Source organism: Neopsephotus bourkii, unplaced genomic scaffold (genome assembly GCF_033783945.1).
Source record: "Neopsephotus bourkii isolate Nb327-2 ecotype Australia unplaced genomic scaffold, CSIRO-AGI_Nbou_v1 NB_994, whole genome shotgun sequence".
In the NCBI taxonomy this organism is placed as follows: Eukaryota; Metazoa; Chordata; class Aves; order Psittaciformes; family Psittacidae; genus Neopsephotus; species Neopsephotus bourkii.
Window position 1 is genome coordinate 1586650 of NW_026901486.1, and position 21463 is coordinate 1608112.

Consider the following 21463-nt stretch of genomic DNA (forward strand, 5'->3'; position numbering starts at 1 on the left):
AACAACAAAAAAAAAAATAGATTCCCAAATAGTCACTTGTCAGAATCAAGGTCCTCCAGAAACAACTCAAATACCACAAGATGAAACCATAAATTTCTGGCAGCTGGCAGCCTGGTAGTTTTGAAAGGGAAATCATCCCAGTAGGTTTGGTGTGTTTCCTTGGTCCTTGGGGGTTAATACCAGCTGAAATTCTAGTGAAACCTGGAGTGTTAATCCACATTAAGGAGATCTGAGGAAAACAAGTGCCCTAATCCCTACAAACCCAGTGATAAAGTTGTTACTGACTGCCTACATACATACCTCATAGACCATTCATGTGGGCATCAGATGAACCAGTCAAGATAACAGAAGACTCCCTAAAACAAAGTGCAAAATTATCTTTAACTTGTGTTTCCCCTTAAATTCCTGAATTTATCTGAGATAAACTGCAGAGACCTACTTTTTCAGATCATACTTACTTTCATGGGTGTTTATCTTCCATCTGCTGCACCATCAAGACTATTGAAAAACAGTCAAATCACTGCCTGATCTAAGTCTATGATGTGTTCCCACCCCTCCATTTTACTGGTTAGGCTCACCAGACCAAATTCTGATTTAACTCCTTGGAAGGCCCAAGACCCACCTCCCACAAGCAGCTTGTGTTTTGTCACTCACTAGGCATCTGCAGCTTTGAAGGACATTGGGGAACAAATATGATGTGCAGATATGATGCATCTGGGTAAACGCAAGAGTCGACTCTTAAAGCTGGCATACAGAGAGAACTCTTTCATTCATCCATGGGAGAAAGCCTCATTATAATTGTTCAAGCCTGACAGGATTACATCACTTTCCCCCTCATTTCACTCCCTCCCTGCTTACCTCCCTCCTTTTATTTACACCCCTTGTTTGGCGGCTGCGGTGAGCAGGGGCTCCCTTAATGATGCATGCTGATCGCTTCATTCCCCATTGCCCCCCCATTGCCCCCCCGTCGCCTCCCCCAGTGCTTTGAAGTGTGCTCAGGTCTCAGGCTCCAGTTCAGAGGTCACTTTGTTTATTTATGCAAAGCTGGCTCATCTGTGAAATGGGGCTTTCAAGGCCTCTGACATCAAAGACTCCAAAGCCGGTCCCATCAAGTCAGAGCAGGGACGGCCCTTGCATTATAACAAATTAAAGCAACTTTATGAGTTATAGAGAGATATTACAACTAGAATTTTTTGCTTCAAAAATGGTTGTTTTGACTCGTGGTTGGATGCTCAGCATGTAGTATTGGCCTGAAAACCAGTTATACCCATTTGGCTAGAACACGAAGCCTTCATGGAGAGTCTGTGGGTAAATAAAATTTGATCCTGGCTTGGTAACAGTCTGTGCATATTCCCCATCGGTTTCCCTCAGAGCTGGACAGTTATGCAGAATTTTCCATTTGTTTTAACTTGTAAGAAAGCAGGGAACAATTCTGCTATGGTAATAAACAGTAACTACACCTCACGTATGTGGTACTCTTTGCCCCATAGGACCCCAAAATGCTTTGTCAATTGGTGGAGTTACATATGGAAAGCCCTTTTCTGCAGAAATCCAGCCTGTTTTGGGACAGGGAGTAGACCAAACACACATGGCAGGAGATATGAACAGAGCATCATGCTTTCTGGGTTGAGAAAGGGCAATTTGGCCCATGACATCAACATTGATAATCAAGGCCTTATACACTCAGATACGTCAAGTCTCATGCAAAACCAGTACAAGACTGCCTCTTTCAGCCCCACCACACTTCCCCAGCATCTCAGTCCTGTAGTATCTCAGACATAGAAGCCAGCTTGGATCGAGATCCTGAAGCAAGAAAGAGGCAATGGCTGGAGAGCATCTGGGCATCATGACACTGGGATGACATTCCTGAACAATGGTCTGATGCTTCTGGATCAATTCTGGCTCTGTCTTGTGTGGGTAGGTGTGGTATTTCGAGGGAAAGGGCTACATGAGTTTGTCCCATGTCTCCAAGTCTATCACCTGACGCGATATTGAGGCTGTTTTCTTGGCCAGCCAGCATGCTTTGCAATGCCATGAAACTAAATTGTATAGTGAGGACACCTAAATCATGTGTGTGTTTTCTTAGCCTCAGATACTCGTGACATAAAATTAGTCAGTGATTATTTTTCAAGGCAGGTTTTCCACTTCGTCTTCCAACTGGCTGCTCTCCTAAGCCTGTGATACTCTCCAAGAAGGACGGTACAGGATGACCTTCCAATATAGGTCACAGAAAAGGGAGCTTGTAGGAAACTTCAGCAGCTCATCCCTTTTAGCCCTGCCTCTTGCGGTAATCTGCTGGCAGCAAAGCTGGCAGTGCTGCATAGCCAGTCCCTGCTGCCCTTTGGCTGCAGGCTGAGTTTTCTGTGTGTACTTATCACCCTGACCTGCCTGCCTCTGTGGGAGGTGACAAAAGCATGAGTAAGAAATCCGCTTATTAGGTCATTTTTGTATATAGCTAAGACTCATGTGATTCCAGCTACTAACTCATTTTGTATGCTGGTCATACACATTTGAATGTGGCTCATTTTTTCAAGTCCACTCTATCGAATAAGAATATTATCAGGCCAGTTGCATTTGTAAAGCTTGGGGTGAAATGCAAACAGCAGGTCTTCACATCTGGCACTATTGACTATGCTTCAGACTGCAGTTTTGGGCTGAATCAGATGTTTCTGAACTCTCAGGAAACTTGGCTTTGCTTTCGATGTTGTAGATTCCTCCCTAGGAGTGAGTAAGCTGACCAAGGTATGTTTGCAGTATAGGAAGATATCCATCCTTGCTAGCATAGGGACTAGAATGACTGTTCAAGTGTTTCCCTACACTAGGAAAACACCTGATGTTAAAGTATAAAAAGGTTCTTAAAAACAGGGAGAGACAGATTCTTTTCCATCCAGCTTCAGAACTAACTTTGGATTTAACTTTGGAATTTGAATATTGATGATACCTGAGCTAGACAGAGGTCTTCCATTCAAAGGGTGTTCCTGAGATATCCAGCTCCCACAGTGCTGTTCCACTTTATGTAATAATAAGCTCTTTTTCTTGTCTCTCTGAGACCACAGTTCAGAGCTTAAGACACTCTCCCAAGGTGCAAGAGGGGAAGTTCAAATCCCTCTCTGAATGAAGCAGAAGAGGGACTTGACCTTGGGTCACCCACATCCCAGATTAACACTTTATCACCGTATCTGTCACTAGCTGTTCTGCTGCCTCACTCATACTTTTAAGTTTGACTGGAGATTCCTGAGTTTCAGGGAATCTTCCCAAAGTAAGTTTCACCAAGTTTCTGAATCTCATAAATCAGCTTTTTTCCCCTACAGTTCTCAAGTGTGAGCATTCAGACACAGTAAGAGCCCAATTCACTGCATATTGCAGTTGGAAAGAAGACTGCTGTAGCATCCCTCACCCAGTGTACAGCACCGGAGATGGGCAGGAGTGGTTTTTCCCTACCTGAGTTTCCATGCTTATGACATTTTCGTCCCCTTGAGACTTCTGCTATGTCTTGTTGATGGAATGAATTCCAGTGGATCCAAACCAACATGCCTGAATAATTCCAGTTATTTATTTCAGTCTTGCTCCTCTGCCACATTATCTGTTTCATAGTTCAGCATTAGTTATCTTGATCTCTTCCCCCCTAAATGTCTTTTCCTGGGTTTGGTGGGTTACTCTGCAGGTTGGCGATTTGGCAGGGTAACAACTGAAGAAGTATCTTCAAAGGATCAAACAGATTCAGGACAATTTTACTTACATCAAAAGCTTGGCAGCATGTCAAGAGGTGTTGAGAACGCCAGTCACTCCTTGTGTGTAGGCAGGAGGAGCGCACATGGGCTGACATACTGTAACATGAGGCAGGAGGCAAGGGAGGATATACTGCTCTTTGTACATTAAGCTGAGTAGGATTAAGATATAATTGACAGAACATTGCCACTTAAACATCTTAACCGCTTTTAAGATATTCAGCAGTTAACAATGGGCAGGAATCCTACATCTCTGATCACAGGTTTTCTTTCTTCTCCATTACTCAGTACTTTTCCCCAGTTGTGCTAAGGGGTTTACCAAGTTCTCTGTCAGAGAGCATCCAAGATTTAAGTCATAGCACTACTGATATTTATGTGCATAAAAATGTACAGGTGCCAGAAGATAATCAATTCAGTGTTTTGACTGAAAGGATACAATCTGTCATATGCAAGCCATCATATAGAATGGGTATATTTGTATTCCCTGCACTCAGTTTCCCAAGGCTGTGAAAATAGATTTGCTAAACACGTGAGTTATTCACCTCCTCTGTAACACAGGCCAGCCTTGGTGGAGACTGGATGGTGCCTTTGCACTCACAGCACTGCATGAGAGCTGATGTTCCTAAGGGTGATTGTGGTTTATGCCACTTCTCTATAGTTTGGGATGGAAGCTGACCGGGGCACCAAGGAAAGCCTTTGGGTTTCCAGCAATGGATGGACTTTGAGAGGGAGGTGGGAAGGGGCAGCCAGCTGGAGTGAGCTGCTCAAGTAAGAGCATGGCATGCTGCTGCCCTGACGATTTTCTTTTCCCCTCGGAGTGACAGCTGTACATATCTCCAGGGGAAACTGTGCCGAAGTAACCACAAGGAGAAGGGAAAAATCCACCAGGGTCGAGGGGGGACAAACCCATATGGTATTGCAGCCTCCCCGCTTAAGGGACAGCAGCAAATGAGAGCGGAGCATGTGTTGGCATAAAATGCTCCATGCTGAAGACCTGGGATGATTTTCCAAAATAGCAAGAAACTGGGGTGAGGATGGGGTTAAACACACATTCTTCTTGCACAAGGACTGCGCACGTGTTTATACACTAAATGCTGTTTAAGCACAAACCAGCTTCTAAAGGGCAGTTCTGCTATTGTACGTTTTCTTTTCTTGGAGGGGGTGATGGTGGTGCTCATGTATAAACTAAGATTACAGAGATTACAGGAAGAAATTTCCTCTCTTTTGCTCATGAAACCTTTTTCTTACGGATTTTAGACTTGGGTGTTTGGAGGGATTCAGAACTTAGGTCAGGTATTTCCATTTCTCTTAATTTTATGGGGTTTTTTTTACACCATTGTGGAGTTGCTCTTTATTGAGGTGAACTTTTTCCCAGCCTTTGCCTGACCTATCTCTGAAAATCAAACTTTACACACTTCAGTATGCTTTAACTAGAAGTGCGTAGCTCTCCAACTTAAATCCAGCTGATGTATGGGGCTGTGCCATCTGTAGAGCAGAGAATTAGCCTTGGAAGAGCCATTCTTTACTGCACCATCACCTGTAGGTGCCCAAAGTCCCTCAGGTGGACATGGTGTGATGCATCGCTAAGAAAGGATGCTCTGAGTTGAGTGTTTGTGCAGGAGAGGTTGGGCTGTTACTGAAGGAAGAAAAAGCTTCACATCTGGGCACTGCAGAGGTGTAAGGCCATCAGCATCACCAGGGTTGCAGAACGAGGCTCAGGGCACTCTCCTGCTCCCTTGACCCTTGTAGAGACCTTGTAGGTGCCCATGCCACAGTGGCAATTTGAGGTGGGAGCTGCTGAAGAGGTGGAGGTTTCGCCTTGTGGTGATTTCCATTTCTCCTAGCAGCACCGGGAACAGAGTTGATGCTGCTCTGTAGTACTGATATAGACAACTGGGGTGACAAGGACAAAGTGGTGTGTTGTTTACACAGGTAGATGGATGGTCTTAATGAAAACAGAAAACATCAAACCCCCAACAAACACAAACAGCTGTTCAATTCAATGTTGCATTCTCCAGCCATAGCTTTGCTCTCAGCATCCCTTGAGGGGTCATTTGACCACAGGCCTACTTGATTTCCTGATTTTGTATGGAAGCTGAAAGGTAAATTAGTGGCCCTAATTCCACTGCTTGTGCTCTGTGTGACAGATCACATAAGTCTTGCTTCAGCTCCTAGGTTTAATTATCTGTAATTTTGATTTATACCATTATTTGCATCAGATCAGCTCCTCCTAGGGAACAGCAACCTGTAAGCATAAACAAAGAGGCTTTTGCCAGCTATTAATGAAATGCTGATTAATCTCCTATTGCTTTGGTAGCCTGCCAAAAAGCACAAAGCACATAAAGTTGCAAACTAAACTGTTCATTAAACTGGCCAGGCTGTAAGTGCCAGGATGTGGCTGCCAAATGTATGCTGAGTGTGTTTCAGATGCGTGGTGTCTCCAGGAGCAAATGCAAACTCTTGTTATTGTACTGCTGCACTGCAGGAGACCTTCTTAACATATCAGGATCATATCAGAGAATCCCAGACTCATTTGGGTTGGAAGGGACCTTAAAGCTCACCCAGTTCTAGCCACTGCCATGGGCAGGGACACCTTCCACTAGAGCAGCTTGCCCCAAGCCCCTGTGTCCAACCTGGCCTTGAACATTGCCAGGGATGGGGCAGCCACAGCTTCTCTGGGCACCCTGTGCCAGCGCCTCAGCACCCTCACACTAAAGAATTTCTTTCTAATACCTAATCTAAATATACCCTCATCATCCTGTTCCTTTCCTTTACAGATGATGCCAGCTCAGGAAAGGACAGCCAGGTACCCGAAGGCTCCAATGGAGAATATGAAGATCATTCAGGAAAGCAATGGGGTAAGGAGCAGTGTATGGTTTTGTGTTTTCCTTGGCTCTTGGTTGAGTGCTGTTCACGTGGCATATTTCTCAGTTGCTGAAGGAAGGGAAAAGCAGAGAGACTGGAGCGAGTTCTCCCCAAAGATGGTCAAATAATAAACAGAGCATTAGCTGAACATGGTGTGATCCCATCCAAGGGTCTTTCTACAAAAGGCAGCCCATGATCCACTCTAGGGCCCCCTGCCATATACCCCAGCATGGTTCTCCTTTGCATTTGTTTTTCTGGGCACTGACTTCCTTTTGCATGTGCAGCTATTACAGCTTTCATAGACTCTCTATAAAAGGCATATTGACTTTTACAGCAATAATTCCAAAAGCCTTCAGTGCCAACACAACAGTGCTCCCACTGAGGGCAAAGGGGAGGTCTGACTTCACTTCAGCAGAATTAGTGTTAGGCCAAAGCTGAGTATTACCCTCTCTTTTAGACACCTGCATGAACTTCTCTAAGCCCTGGACTTTTTAAGAATAGGATTTTGATGCTGTTGCAGAGCTTTGGGGAACTGCTGAGATCTCACTTGGAAGAGGTTCTGAATCACCGCAAGACTTGCAGGTCCAGCGTTTGGTCCAAGCACTCCTGGAAGGACAATAAGTTGTCAGGCTGATGCCAAACAGCTTTTGGCCATTACTGAGAGGAGTGCAGTGTGAGTTTATGACCTCGAGGGATGAAGCACAACATTTCCCTTCTGCTCTCGCAGTACATCCCTCCTTTTAATTTTGTAATATAGGGGTGGTTTTGTACTACATTTGTGGCCAGGGAGTAACCTCATAGCAGTGATGGGGGTGGAACCTGTGAAGTTTTCACGTTATGAGTCCCCACCACTTAAGCTGAGGCCAGTTTTCTTCAGGGGCTGGCAAACAAGGGATGTTGTGTGCTGTGGTGTAGCCCAGGCCACACTTGGAGGAGACAGAGCCACAATAGCTTTGAGTTACAGATTCACCTGGGATTGAGCATGCACCAGGAGAGGAAGGTAACCTCCACTTATTCTGGAAAAGGATGGCAACATTTTAGAGGTAGAGAAAGGATGGTTTAGATAAACTACAGATCACGAGTCTTTCAGGAGGGATTCAGCTGCTAGAATGAAAGGCTAACATCTCCCCACTCTTCATTACCTGAGTGGAGATAGAAGCAGATGTTGCATGCCAAGGCTGATGTGCTCCTGATGGAACTGGTGAATGATGGATCAATACCACAATATTATGACAAAAGATGTAAGCACTACTAAAATTACTGAGCATCAACAATCTCATATCAGATTGTGCCTTAATCTGTGCTGCCCTGGCTCAGTCCCTTGTGCTGCAGAGTGTTCCTGCGCCTCTACTTTTTCCCTTTTTCATCTCTCCTGTTCCCTCTCCCCAAGCAGGGAAATACTGGAGCAGGCCACACAACACAAGCCTTTTCTATCCAGCAGTGTTTTCCAGCAAACCACTCATGTGAGCTGGTGTGCAGGGAGGGTGTAGTAGACAGACGGTCAGTGTGTGTCCTCAGGTCTGTGGAACACAATGGGTGAAAGAGCAGTTTGTGTTTGCATAGTCTTGGGCCTTAGAGAAGTGGGAGAGAAGAAGCATGATAAGAAAAAGCTCCACTTTGCTTTCCTGCTGCCATCATGCAGTGGTATCACTGTGGTAGGAGGCCCTGCCCCCATCAAGAGCAGGAAGTTGATGAGAGGAAAGATAGGTACCCCCATCCACATCTTCCCACAACTGACATGAAAGTATTTCAACACTCAGTTGTATCATGACACTTTTTTGTATAAGTCTCATGAAGGTGGTGTTGACCATCACTGTGTAGAGGTAATTATGGCACATTTCAGCACTGCATGTTTCAGCCTCACTCTGTGTGAGCAACGTCTGACAGGAGTCTCTGGGACTAATCCCTGCATCTCAAGGTGTCCCACAGGGAAAGGAGACTGCTGATGTCCTTCCCCAGTCTTTGTGCTGACAGCCTTCTGTTTCACTTAATTTTCATTAGCTTGAATAAATCTTCATGGTAAACAGCAAGGAACCCATACACAACACTGCCTCTTTGTCCCCATCCACTTGTGTTTTCCCTTGCTCTTGTGTGTGGTATAATTTATACTGTACAAATGTGTGGTTCATGTTTGTGAAGCAAAAGCCAAGTGATGTGGAGGAGAACAAACATGTGAAGTATAAATAACACAGAGGCACTTTGTAATGGCCTTCTCTGGCACTTCAACAAGCAAAACTTCTGTAAATGGCACAGATTTGGGGACACATTTACCAGCAGCCACTCAAAAGAGACTTTTTCTGCCTCTTGCACTGCTGCTTCTTCCTCTTTCTCCTTTGTGCTTGCTGGGTCTCTTTTTCTCTCTTGTGTGTGTGTCTCTCTTTCTCCTTTTGGGTTAACTGGCTTTTCTAAACTTGTGCATTTCAGGCTTTTGTCAAGGAAACATTCAGGCCCCTGTAAATGGGATCTGGTTTCAGCATATTGCACACAGCTTGGAGTAGCTTTTGAGACCACATAATCACTTCACCTTCTTTTAACAGAAGAAGAAAGAAAGACGGAAGGAACCAAAGTAGTTTAGCTTTACCTGTAGTTTGATAGGTACCTGGGCAACAGTGTATGAGGAGTGAATGCAAAACTCCAGACAGATTCATGGGAGTCACAGTGGCAGAAAAAACAAAAGTTATAGGCCTGGCTTTTTGGGAAGGAAAGAGTTTCTGTGTTACAGTGCTCTTACTGAGCAGGGATACCACCAAGTCCTTCTGAAATATGGCTGTGGAAACAGGCAAGAGGTAAAGTGAGAGCTTAGAGCCACTCATTTGACTCTTCACTCAGCAAAAGCAGTGTGACTGTCCTGTCTCCAACCTGCTCTTTCATATGCTAGTCCCATCCAAGGAATCCCATCTGGCAAGGATCTACCCCAGCCTGCACCTGCAGTTGCTGGTCTTGGAATAAGTTACTGCCATGTTAGAGGATAATTGTTTAGACCCATTTCCCAGCTGGTTCTTAACGTCTCCATGTACCTTGCAAGCATTTACTCCATTTCCACAACGACAGCCTTTATCAGCATGTTTCCCTGAGCTCAGACTCCAACTTAGGCATGTCATTGCTCACAATGTGCAGCTCTAACAGGGTTAATTGTTTCTATGGGAGGGTCATTGGTTTTACTGGGAGGGGGCCTCCTCCTTCAGCAGACCCCCAAGGGAACACCCAGCGATTTACGCACCAGGACCTATGGAGCGGGTTAGTATGTCACACTTGCTGTTCAGCTGTCACGGCAAGAACTTTCAGTGCCGGAGTTGCTCCAGTTCATTAGATTACACATGAAAGCCTCTCTATGGAGAGTAAAGCATTTCTGAGCAAGAGTTTGAAATAACATGAAATGGCTGGGACCCAAAATGACAGCCAAGGGGACAAGGGAAGGCTGTGGAGACAGATGGTTTCCCCCTACAGAAAAGGATTCTGAAGGCAGGGGTATGCCAAACGGTGTCTTCTTCCGAGAGGGAGGGATGTTGAGCAAGTCTGCAGGGGGGTGAGGACTATGGGATATATTCACAAACCTCAGAGGGTAATGATTGCCATTCCTTAGTGCTTGGAGAGAGGAAGCTGCAAACCAGCCTCCTCCATCCAGCAAAGCTCCGTTATAATGTACATCCCTGATCTTCTGGCCCTCTGCCTTGGGCAGAAGCACTGGCTCTCTACAGAGTCCCACTGTGCCGTCCTGTAGCTATCTTCTTTGATACCTGAAACAGAGCATTCTCAGCTTGCTTTCATGTTCTATTTGCCACTGAGGTCGTGGCTTTCCAGTTGCCATTGGTGAAGGCAGTGGCTGGTGGGCATAATTCAACCCAGTGTGCCACAGAGCAGGCCACTCTTTACCTATTTCTCTTATTTCCCTAGGAAAAGATCAGGGAGAATTTACAAGGGGAGTGCAAAAATGCAGGGGGAACGTCCTTTGGGGCTGAAGAGTAACACCCTAGTAAGCAAGAAATAGGGTTCAAAAGCAAGGGGAGATATCTGTTGTAGAAATAGAGAACAAACTGGCTTTGCTAAAATAAAAAGACAGGTGAATTTGGCAGGATTAATTTGGATATAGGGGGGAGAATGCCAAGTGGGAGTCAGAAGTGGTGTTAATCTCAGTAGGAGATTGCACATCTGTGCCCCTGGACTGGCACTGCATAACTGAAGTAACTGTGAGAAACGTGTAATGTCTTTTGAATTCTTTAGCACAGGATACTACTAGACAAGCTGTTGCCTTGCAACAGATCATGTTCTCTTGTTTCAACTGTCTTAAAAGTTTGTGCAGAGATCTTTTTCTTTCTATTGAATTTTTATTTGTAAGACCAATTTATGACTTCACAGGAAGATTCTCTGCAATATCAGTAAGGCTGCTAGTGTGTGGAAGTGCCACCTCTTTTCTCCCTGCAATTCAGACATAATCTGATTTAATGTTAGGTGCAGATTTTGCCAAGTGGGGAACTTTCTTTTATCTAGTATTCTTGTTACTGCCATTGAAAGTACTGGTGATTTCCTTGCTAAGACAAGGTGACTATCTTAACCCATGATTCTGTCCACCAGCATTGACTGCTTCAGCTTCTCGATTTCTGGGATGGAGTATCTTCTAATGAACAAACTCAAGGGGGTTTTATTGGGTTTTTATTGTTTGTTTGCTTCTTTTGGGGCCTTTCAGTGTGAATGCTTCATAAATTAATGCTGAATCAATTGCATACCTTTAAGTTCAGATCAACATACAAAAGTCTGACATACTTCTAAGACTTCTCTACATATTGAAATGATGTTGACTCTGCTTAAGTCTTACGAATGCCAGTGAGAGCTAAGGGGCAAAACATCTTCAGAAAATGAAGCTTCAAGTAACCAGCAAAAGACTGAGAAAATGGTCAGCCTGACAGGAATCGGAGGTTTTTCCTTTGGTCTTGGCCAAGGGCTTGCATTTGTGGCATGGAATATGGTAACAATTATAATGGGATTATGGGGCCACATTTGGACTTCAGCTACAACAATGTGATTTTGGTATTATTTTGTGAGATGCTCTGACGCAGTTGCTTTACGGACACTGAGAAATTTTAGGGTTGTGCTATGCAGAAAGTTAATGCTGTGGCCAGTGCAATAAGACATTTGAATGCACCAGGCTGACTGTCTCCTTTCCAAAGGAAATCAGTTTGAGTTGATATGAGTGATACATTGCTACGTGTCAAGCTGCCAAAGTCACTCTCAAGTGACTTTTGCCATAACACTTGACAGCAGCATCCTTCTTTTCATGCCCTTTCCTCACCACAGTTAATATTTCATGCCTTTACAGCCCGGCCCAGGTTCACGCAGCCTGCCAAGATGAGGCGGAGAGTGATCGCCCGTCCCGTCGGCAGCTCCATCCGCCTGAAGTGTGTGGCTAGTGGGAACCCACGGCCAGACATCACGTGGCTAAAGGACAATAAGCCGCTCACACCCCAAGAGATTGGGGAAAACAAGAAGAAGAAGTGGACACTGAACCTGAAGAACCTGAAGCCAGAGGATAGTGGGAAATACACGTGCCGAGTGTTTAACAAAGTCGGAGAAATCAATGCAACTTACAAAGTTGAAGTAATCCGTGAGTACAGCCTGTAGGATGGAAAGGCAGGGAGGGAGCTTTGGTAAAAGGGTTGGCTGCATAAAGAAAGTACAATGGCAAGTGTGCAGTGCTGATAGCTGGACACAGAAATGGGGAAGTGTTAAAGCATCATCAGAGACAGCAAAAACATTACTGAAGGTCTAGAATGAACCTAACACCTAGGCAATGCAGAGCAACAACAATGCAATGTAGATGAAATAAGGAGAGATACTTAGAAAACAGCCATCCCTAAGGGCAGCTGTGTGGTAAAAGTTAATTATTGTGTGGTTCAGTCTTACACTACCAAAACAGTCAATTTGAGGGGAGATGGAGAAACAACTGAGAAAGCCCTTTCATGTACCATGGCAGGTATGTGTGTGTGTGTAAATGTTTAGGATGGCCCAGATTACTCTATCAGAGTGGTAATAGGGTGAAACCAAACAATTGGCTTGACCAGTTCAAAGCCCACCAAAGTCAGGTTGGACGGGGCTTGGATCAACCTGCTCTAGTGGAAGGTGTCACTGCCTGTGACAGGGGGTTGGAACTGGAAGAGCTTTAAGGTCCCTTCCAACCCAAACCATTCTATGAGTCTATGATTCTTTATCTGAAAATTTAGTCTAGATAGCTGTAATAGGAGGCATGCTTCATTAGAGAAATAACCCAAGGGAATTAGTAAAAATAGAGAGAGATTAGGCAGACAAGGCTGTAGGGCCAGATTTTCACAAACATTTGGACATCTGAAGGTTCAGGTGGGTATAAATGAGATACTAAAAAAAAGAAGTCTCACTAATGTCCTATCTATGCCTTCAGATGCCTACAAAGCTTTAAAAATTCAAGCCTTAGAAGATGAGCTGTGGGGGATTACCCTGCATTGCGGTGGGGTAAATTGCCCTTCCTGCTATCTAGCTATGCTGATTCTTGCTCTCCAATCTCCTGTTTCCCTGTTATTATGGAAGTTAATTATACTCAAATCCTACCAGAGAAGAGCTCTTATTCTTAAATTATTGTGCTTTTTCTATGACATCATCATAAGTTGTCATGGAAATGTAGAGCAGCCAACTCAAGAAAGTGGAGAAGATGATCTGAGTGGAGGGAAGACTGAATAGCCTTCATTAATGAGGAGCAGGGGCACGAAGAGTGATTTCCAGCCACATGGAAAGCATGTTGTTTGCCTGTGCATACATTTTAGCATGAGAAAGTTTATCCCAGTGTGAAAGATTGTTCTTAAAGGTAAAGATCTGTTCTCTGAAAAGTCCTTTCTCTAGAATCGCAGGAATTAAAAGCACATGTGTGGAGCTCTGTCAGGCTCCGAAGGAACAAACCTGCTGGACATCTGGGATTGATAAAGATGCAGCTGTGTGGAGACAGTAAAAACATATGTTTACACTAAAAACAGGAGCAGAGACAGGGAAATGAATCAAGCCCCATCCTAATGGCAGCTGTGGCATTTTCACTTCATCAAAACCAGACAGCACCAGGAACAAGCCCTTTTCTGTGTCCCTGTTTATCTTGGTTTTTATCAACTTAAAGATGTATGTAACCTTTGTTTTCATTAGCTTTTGCTGGCTAGGAGTGAAAACAGTAACCAAAGCTGGAACCAGAGTCAAGGAGATAAGGGCATTAAGCAATTTTCAGACATCTTTCTATTTTTAACATCATTCTGTGCAGCATTACAGGTTTTATTCAATTTCCTGCTTTTCCCACTGCCCTGAGCCTCCACTCCTGAGTCCTGCTTATCTGAGACTCAGTCTCCCCAGCTGTGATTCCACTCGCAGTCCCAAGGCAAAGCCAATAGAGACCACTGTGGTATTTTTGTTTCCCAAGCAGCCCTCTTTATTGAAAGTATCCTGAGTTTTTGAAAGAGGGTCCATTGTTCCTTCCTCTCACCCCAAAGCCAGTGCTGGTGAGAGCTGTTTTGTTACATGCTCAATCCAACAGTGTTTGCTGTCAAAAGCAGTTGATGATTAGCAGCAGTTACCACCCACTGTGATACCATAATTTCCCTCTGTGCCTAGGATAGGGGTTTGCAGCACCTCCTTGTCTAGAAACTGTGACTGATTTCTCTGATGCTAACACAAAAAAAAAATCCAAACATTCCTTAGAATGAGGGATAGATTTTTCCTTTGACTTTACGTGGTGTTGACACAACCTAAGGCTTATGATCATGCTGGAAAGAATGGCCTTGTGAGCCTCTTGTGTTTGATTTCCTTTCCTACCATCTTGTTTCCTTGATCAGCTGAGGCAAAAGGTTTGTGAGAAACATCTCCCATTGGTTAGAAAAACAAAACCCTTTTGAGCTCGTCCTCCACAAAAATTTGCTCCGTAGTGAGTGTGGGGATGATTAGAGTGAAGAAAGGAAAAATAAAAGCAGGGAGGTAAGGATGGAGTGAAGATATTCCTCACTGATACTGACTGCGGTTTCCTCTTCCCCAGCAGTGGATGACATGGCATGGGATAGCTTCAGTAGAGTTTTCTCCCTACAGGCTTAGCAACAGAGGTGACAGGTATCTCCTGAAGGACTCCCAGACAAAAAATCAGACAATATCCACAGCCTGCCATTAGTCTGTGAAAGAAGCATCTTTTTCCTGTCTGATTTTGTCTGTCCTTAACAAACATTTAGGAACACCAAAAGGAGAAGGAACATGTATTACCCTGCCCCTCACTGTTCACACACTGGGGCAGCCACAGTCATTCTGTTGTGGACTGTTAATAGATAGGTACTTGTAAATAATCTGGTAAAAATCTGAGGTCGTGCCTAAGAATGTGTCAGGTTCTGTCATATTCACCTGTAAACTGTACCCTACCAGACATGGTGATAAGAGACAAAGCATCACAGAATCACATGGTGCTGGAAGTGACCTTTGGGAGCTGTCTGGTGCATCCCCACTGCTCAAGTAGCACCACCTAGGCCCGTTTGCCCAAGAGCATATCCAGATGGCTTTTGAATATCACCAAGGATGGAGATGCCACAATCTTTTTGGGACAACCTGTGCCAGTGCTTGCTCACCTTCATAGTAAAAATGAGTTTCCTGATGTTCAAAAGCATCCTCCTGTGTTTCTGTTTGTGCTCATTGCCCCTGGTCCTGTCCCTGGGCACCACTGAAAAAAGGCTTCCTCTTCTTTACACCCACCTTTGAGATACTTAGAAACATTGATCAGAGTCAATACCAAGTGAACATTTACAGTGAAATAATCGTCTTCATTTGTGTTCAGACCTGTACTATTGCCCAAATGTACTCCTGAAATGGGTTGTGACATTTTGGCTTGTATCAGGCCATTTATCTTCCTCTGTTCAAGACTCAGGAAAGATCACTGCAGCTTCTGACCCTGTAGGTCAAAGTACATCATTAAGATCCCATTATTCTAGGATATGGTCCTTGAGACATGAGGATAAGTGGGAGTACAAGGAAAGATGGCTCTTTTTGTCCTTTCATAGCTGCAGCATATAAGCAAGGGAATAGGGAAATTCAGCAGTCCAGGCTGGATTTACAATACTTGTCAAAGAGGAGAAAGGCCAGGTCTAACTTGTGTCTTCTTGTACCACCAGAGTACCCAGATCTAAATACTTCTTGAGTGATCTGTGAGTACAAAAAATACCACAAAGACAGAAAAACCTTCCATAGTTGATTCCTAGGACCCTTTTTGCTTAGAAGTTAGGAGCTCAGTGTATATATGAGGGCTGAAGAAAATCTTCCAAAATATAAGGGCTAAGATGGAGACCAAACTTTTCTCCAGGTCTGATGCAGACAAAGAAAACAGGAAGATTCAAGTTAAGTGTGAGAAAAGACTCGCTAAGCCTCAAACAAAGAAACTGGAGAGCACCTACCATTAGAGGCTTTGGCAGGGGCTGCGCAAATTTATATCAGGATTGATTTGCAGAAATCTCAGCCTGTTTAGTGCAGGGAATTGGACTAAGACAATTGTTTTCAACCCTTTCCACACCTTTTTCCTGTGTTCCCATAATCACACATTGGCAAACATGGAGCTCCCTGTGTTTTTGTGCAGAGAGGACGAGGTCCAAGCCCATCCTGACAGGGACGCATCCCGTCAACACGACGGTGGACTACGGTGGGACCACATCCTTCCAGTGCAAAGTCCGCAGCGATGTCAAACCCGTCATCCAGTGGCTGAAGAGGGTGGAGTATGGCACAGAGAGCAAGTACAACTCAACCATCGACGTTGGGGGACAGAAGTTTGTTGTGCTGCCCACGGGGGAGGTCTGGTCCCGCCCCGATGGCTCCTACCTGAATAAATTGATGATTACTCGAGCCAAGGAAGAAGATGCAGGGATGTACATTTGCCTAGGGGCAAACACCATGGGCTACAGCTTCCGCAGTGCTTTTCTCACAGTCCTGCCAGGTGAGTTATGCCTTTTTTTCCCCCCACTTCTGAACCAATAGTCTTCATCATGATATTGATACCACACTGGTGCTTGTTGGGCTCCATGGCTCTCTGTGCTGATTTAGGCTAGCCCAATTCCGATAAGAATGAATGTGAGACTATATCAACCCTGATTAAACCATCTCCTGCTGAAATCCTCTGTAGGATATTTTCTTTTCTCCCTTCATGTGGAATAATGATTCCAGCAAGGTGAAATGAAATAAAATGAATGATCTGTCCCTGTATGCAAGAGGCGCTGAGAAAGGATGCTGCAGTTGCAGGCACTTCATCACTTTCGTGATAGTGTAGAGGACATGAGAGCTGCTGAATACCAGTACAGTTTGCAACCCCATTCCTTTACATTTCTCCTTTCTCTTGCTCTTATTTATATTGTTTTTACTGGTAAAAGGAGACAATGATACAGGCCCATACAATGAGAGAAGAATAAAAACTGTCCCGGTCACAGGGAAAGAAAAATAGTAAATGTGAAACAGAGAATGATAAGTTAAATTCTTACTTAGTGATCCCCTGGAGACCTTGCATCAAAATCACAGCTGCTTCCTTCTCTTCCCAGACCTCAGAGCTGGTGGCCATGTCTAACTGAGGCTGTTTTAAGGCACACCTTTTGCCATTTACTCCTGACTTTGAAGTTCTGCCCTGATAAAAAGTTTTTGTTGTTAAGGGTGTTTATTTCTGCCTCATCTTGCTGTGTGAATCCAGCTTCAGATCCACTTGTTTTAGGACAAAAATTAATCTTGCTGCTTTTTCTTCCCTTCATTTGAGATGTCAGGTCTATAAGACACGACACAGAAATCATTAACTCTCCCAGGTTGTTAGAACTGGTTTTCTGTGTAGGTAGTGGGGGAAATGCTCTTATAACTAAGGCAGCATGGCTTATTCTGCTCACTAATTGCCAAAGCTTTGCATTCAGGCAGCCTCTGAGAGTCACTAGCTTGAATTTAGATACTGACAGCAGGTTGCCAAGTAGGAGAATGCTCTTGGCATCTTCTTCTGCATCACTTAGATTTGGGACTAAACTCCAACTAGAAGACCTGTCAATCCCAAGGAAAAGGCTGCGTGGGTGGGATATGACTCAAAGCCTCTGGGGGTTTCTAAACTATGAGAGTCTGATCCAGCTCCCACTGAAGCCAGTGGGAGACTTTCCATTGATTTAAATGGGATTATAATGAGGCCTCATACCAGAACCAGAGCCTGGAGGTCTGTTGTTATTGGCAGTGCCAGAGAAGGAAAACCCAGCTTGCCCTCATAAGCAAAGATGTGGTTGCAAGGCCATGAGTTAAAAACACCATTTTGCTTGTAAATCTACCGATTTGACATAGACATCTCCAAAGAACAGCATGGATGAATATCAAAACACTTTAGTTTCAGTCCAGCAGAGGATTTCTGCCAACCATCACGAACACTGTTGTTTTTGTGGTCAATTGATGGGTCAGTTCTCTGATCCTGTCTTGCTTTGCACAGGGGGCTGGACCAGATGACCTCCAGAGTTCCCTTCCAGCCTAAATTATTCTGTGATTTGCAGTGTTGGTGAATCAAAGTTTTATCTGTTAAAGTCAACAGTATAGGTCCTTCTGACTTCAAAGAGACCACATGGTATATATTTAATGTTTCATACTAGGTCTATTTGTCAAGGAGAGAAAAAGACATTAGTGTCTTAAAGAAGTTTGGCTTGACATATGTTTGACTATAACATATTGGGCTATTTGAGTAGCCTGTGGTTTTAAAAGTTACTTGAGTGTCTCCCTGCAAGCTGAATCCAGTGCCTAGGTATTTTTCAGGGCTTTGGAAATACCAGCTGGTACTTATATAGATAAGGATTTTAATAGCTAAGATCCTACCCCAGGTCTCCTTTTCAGTCGATAAATCAGGATATCAGCCTGAGAACTACCAGGCTAACCCAAGCTGAGGATACCCAGTGATGTACAGGCTGCCAACAGCAGAAAGGGGAATGGGGAGGTAAGTCTGAAAGATGCTGTTTGAAGCACCTTATCTCCTCTGGTAGCTGGATTTACTGCCTTAGGAAAGCCATCACTCTCTCCAAAGAGATTGGTGGAGGTAGAGCCCATTTGGCATAAGAAGGTGGACACACTTTAATGCCATGTGGACTCCGTGGCTTGGGCGCCAAGGAGGGACACCAGCTCACCTATGTTTCCCCCATCCTTCAGCTTTCCTTCCAGCCACACAAGAAACTCAAGACAACACCTCCAAAACACCACATTCATGCTCCCTGCTATGGCAGAGCATTGCTTGAGTAGTTCTATTATCGCTAGGCAGGGATACTAAAGAGTGTCTAAAGCCCATACAGGCACAGCTGCATATGGCAGAAGTAAGTGGGGAACGTGCCATGGCTCTGCACAACCTGATCATGCCTCCTGGCTGCTGACACGTGTTGAGTGCTCCAGCATGGGCATCAAAGCCCACTCCATCGCAGAGTGTGTTAGGAAACTCTTGGGCTGGCTCTAGTGCATCCATTAAAGCTTGGATAAGAAAATGAAAAAATCCCCAAAGGCTCTTCTCCTGACCCCAAAACCATAGCAAATTAGTTGTTTGTCCTTCCAGGAGCACTGAAGAGCAAAGCAGTTACCAAACATCATGTGCTGGCTTGATTTCTCCCTTGTTACTTGGCCTGGCAGGGCTGCCAGACAGCCTGTACAACAGCCAGCCCAAGTGTGACATCTGTTTTGAATCCACTTTGCCTGTATTTAATTAACTCTTTCTCTCTCTTTCCTGCCTTAATGTCCAGATCCCAAACCTCCAAGTGCACCTGTACCCCCTTCCTCAGCCAGCAGCTTGCCCTGGCCTGTGATCATCGGCATCCCTGCTGGAGCTGTCTTCATCTTTGGGACAATCCTCTTGTGGCTTTGCCAGACTAAGAAGAAACCCTGCTCCCCTCCAGCCGCTGCCCCTGTGCACCGGTCACAGCCCCGGGACAGGATCTGTGTTTCCCAAGTCCCTGACAAAGACTGCATCTCCTCCATAAACTATGAGGAATATGTTGCCCAACAGCAACATTTACTGTCCCAAGGGCCTGCACTTGCCCCTGCCATGGCATCCAAAATGTACCCAAAGATTTACACGGACATCCACACCCATACCCACTCACATGTGGAAGGCAAAGTCCATCAGCACCAGCACATTCAGTACCAGTGCTAAGAGGGTGGCCGTGTACAGTAGCTCATTTGGGCTTTTGCTCGTGGTACCTCAGAAGAGACTGCTCCAAGTCAGCTCTCACTGCCAGCAATAGGCAAAGCAGACAGAAAAGTTTATATATATAATTTTAAATATATATATACATATATATATAATTGTATATGCGTGTGTGTATGTGTGTATATATATGTGTATATATCTATATCTATCTATCTAAATATATATATAATAGAGAAAGACAAAAAGAGAAGAGAGATTTTTTTTTTTGCTGTTTTTAATTATTGCAATCAGGATGTAGCCAAGGAATAATGAAGGAACTTCAGATCTCAGCAGAGAGGCAGCCATCTCCATCAGCAGAGCCTTCCTGGATCTCTTAATCGAGGCGGCAACAAGTGAGACAGGATACAGGGATGCGAACAACCGCCTCCTTCCTTGTGTTGCTACAGGAGCAAGAAGAGCAAGAGATGACCATGTGCTTTTCTGGATGGGCACTGCTGTTCCTGTGCCTGCTTCACATCACTTGTTTTGGTGGGAAGCCCCCAGACCGGTCCCACTCTGGTTGACTGAGGTTTAGTGCCAAAGCACCAGGAGACATAGCCAATTCACCTTTTCCAGGGGAAAAATATAACACAAGAGAGTCTGGAACATCTAATTTCTATTCACAACATGAAATGATGAATGCTTCTCAGTCCTGGTTATTTGGTCTGAAATACTAGCCAAGCTGATTGGCTTGGTATCTGCAAGGTGAAGGCATCATGATTCCTGTGTGTTGTTCTGCAGATCAAACTAAAATTGTTCCAATCCCCAGGTCCTAGGACTCAGTGCCACTGCCAGGAAAAAGGAAAGAAGGAAAGAGGAACATTGTACAGAACACCTTTATATTTATATTTAAGAAATAATAATAATTAATAATAATAATAATTGAACTGCTGATGGTGAAGAAAGAAAAACACAGTGTCCTCTGATGGCTCACAGTGACAAGCTACTGGATTTTCTACGTCAATGCAAAATACATGAGAACATTAGGCAAAAAAAAGTAAGAAACAGAGAATGAAATAATAATCTTGTAGGAAACAATGAATTTGAGAAATATTCACCTAGGTTGTGTGTGGTGGTCCCCTCCCCTCAGATAACAGTTTGCAAATGATACAGCTTCATTGCAGTTCAAACAACAGCAAAGACAGAAAGAAGAGAAAACAAATAAGGACCATATTAAATACCTATATAGACTGGAAATGAATCCAATTGCAAATATAAAACCTTTGTAATTCTATATAGAGTTTAAAGAGAAGTCATGTATGTTTAATTTATTTTGTTAAACAAGAAAAAAATGTATGATATTTTCCTCAAAACAGGCATTTCTATACATATTTTTGATCAAAGAAAATAAAGATTTTTTTTTCCAGGTTCTATAGATGCCATGATCAGAATACGCTCAATGTAGCATGTGACCAGCTGTAGTTCTCCCAGCCTGGAGGGTCATCAATCTCTATGCCTTTTTACACTATCTATGTGTAATCTCCTAGCATCATCTCAGGTACCACTGGTGCCATCCTTGCCATCTGACCTTTTCAACTGGTTATATTCGCCTGTGAAGGTCTGCAGTGGCCAGATGACTTCTCATGATGCCTTGTCATCTTCATTATGTAGTTTTCTGCTCACAGGGAAATCTGTTTCACTATGCTTATTGGGGGCAGGGGGGGGGGGGGAGGGTTGGGGA

General features: G+C 44.2%; 1 protein-coding gene across 3 annotated transcripts in view; it reads left to right on the forward strand.

The window, feature by feature from the left end:
* Window positions 1-21157, forward strand: part of FGFRL1 (fibroblast growth factor receptor like 1) — a 172983-nt gene extending 151826 nt beyond the window's left edge. For all 3 annotated transcript variants that reach the window (XM_061359772.1, XM_061359770.1, XM_061359773.1), the window contains exons 4-7: window positions 6506-6586; window positions 11908-12192; window positions 16198-16551; window positions 19337-21157. In XM_061359772.1, the coding sequence (XP_061215756.1) occupies window positions 6506-6586; window positions 11908-12192; window positions 16198-16551; window positions 19337-19746 (1130 nt within the window). In that variant the 3' untranslated portion in view covers window positions 19747-21157. The remainder of the gene's footprint in view (window positions 1-6505; window positions 6587-11907; window positions 12193-16197; window positions 16552-19336) is intronic.
* Window positions 21158-21463: the final 306 nt, after the last annotated feature.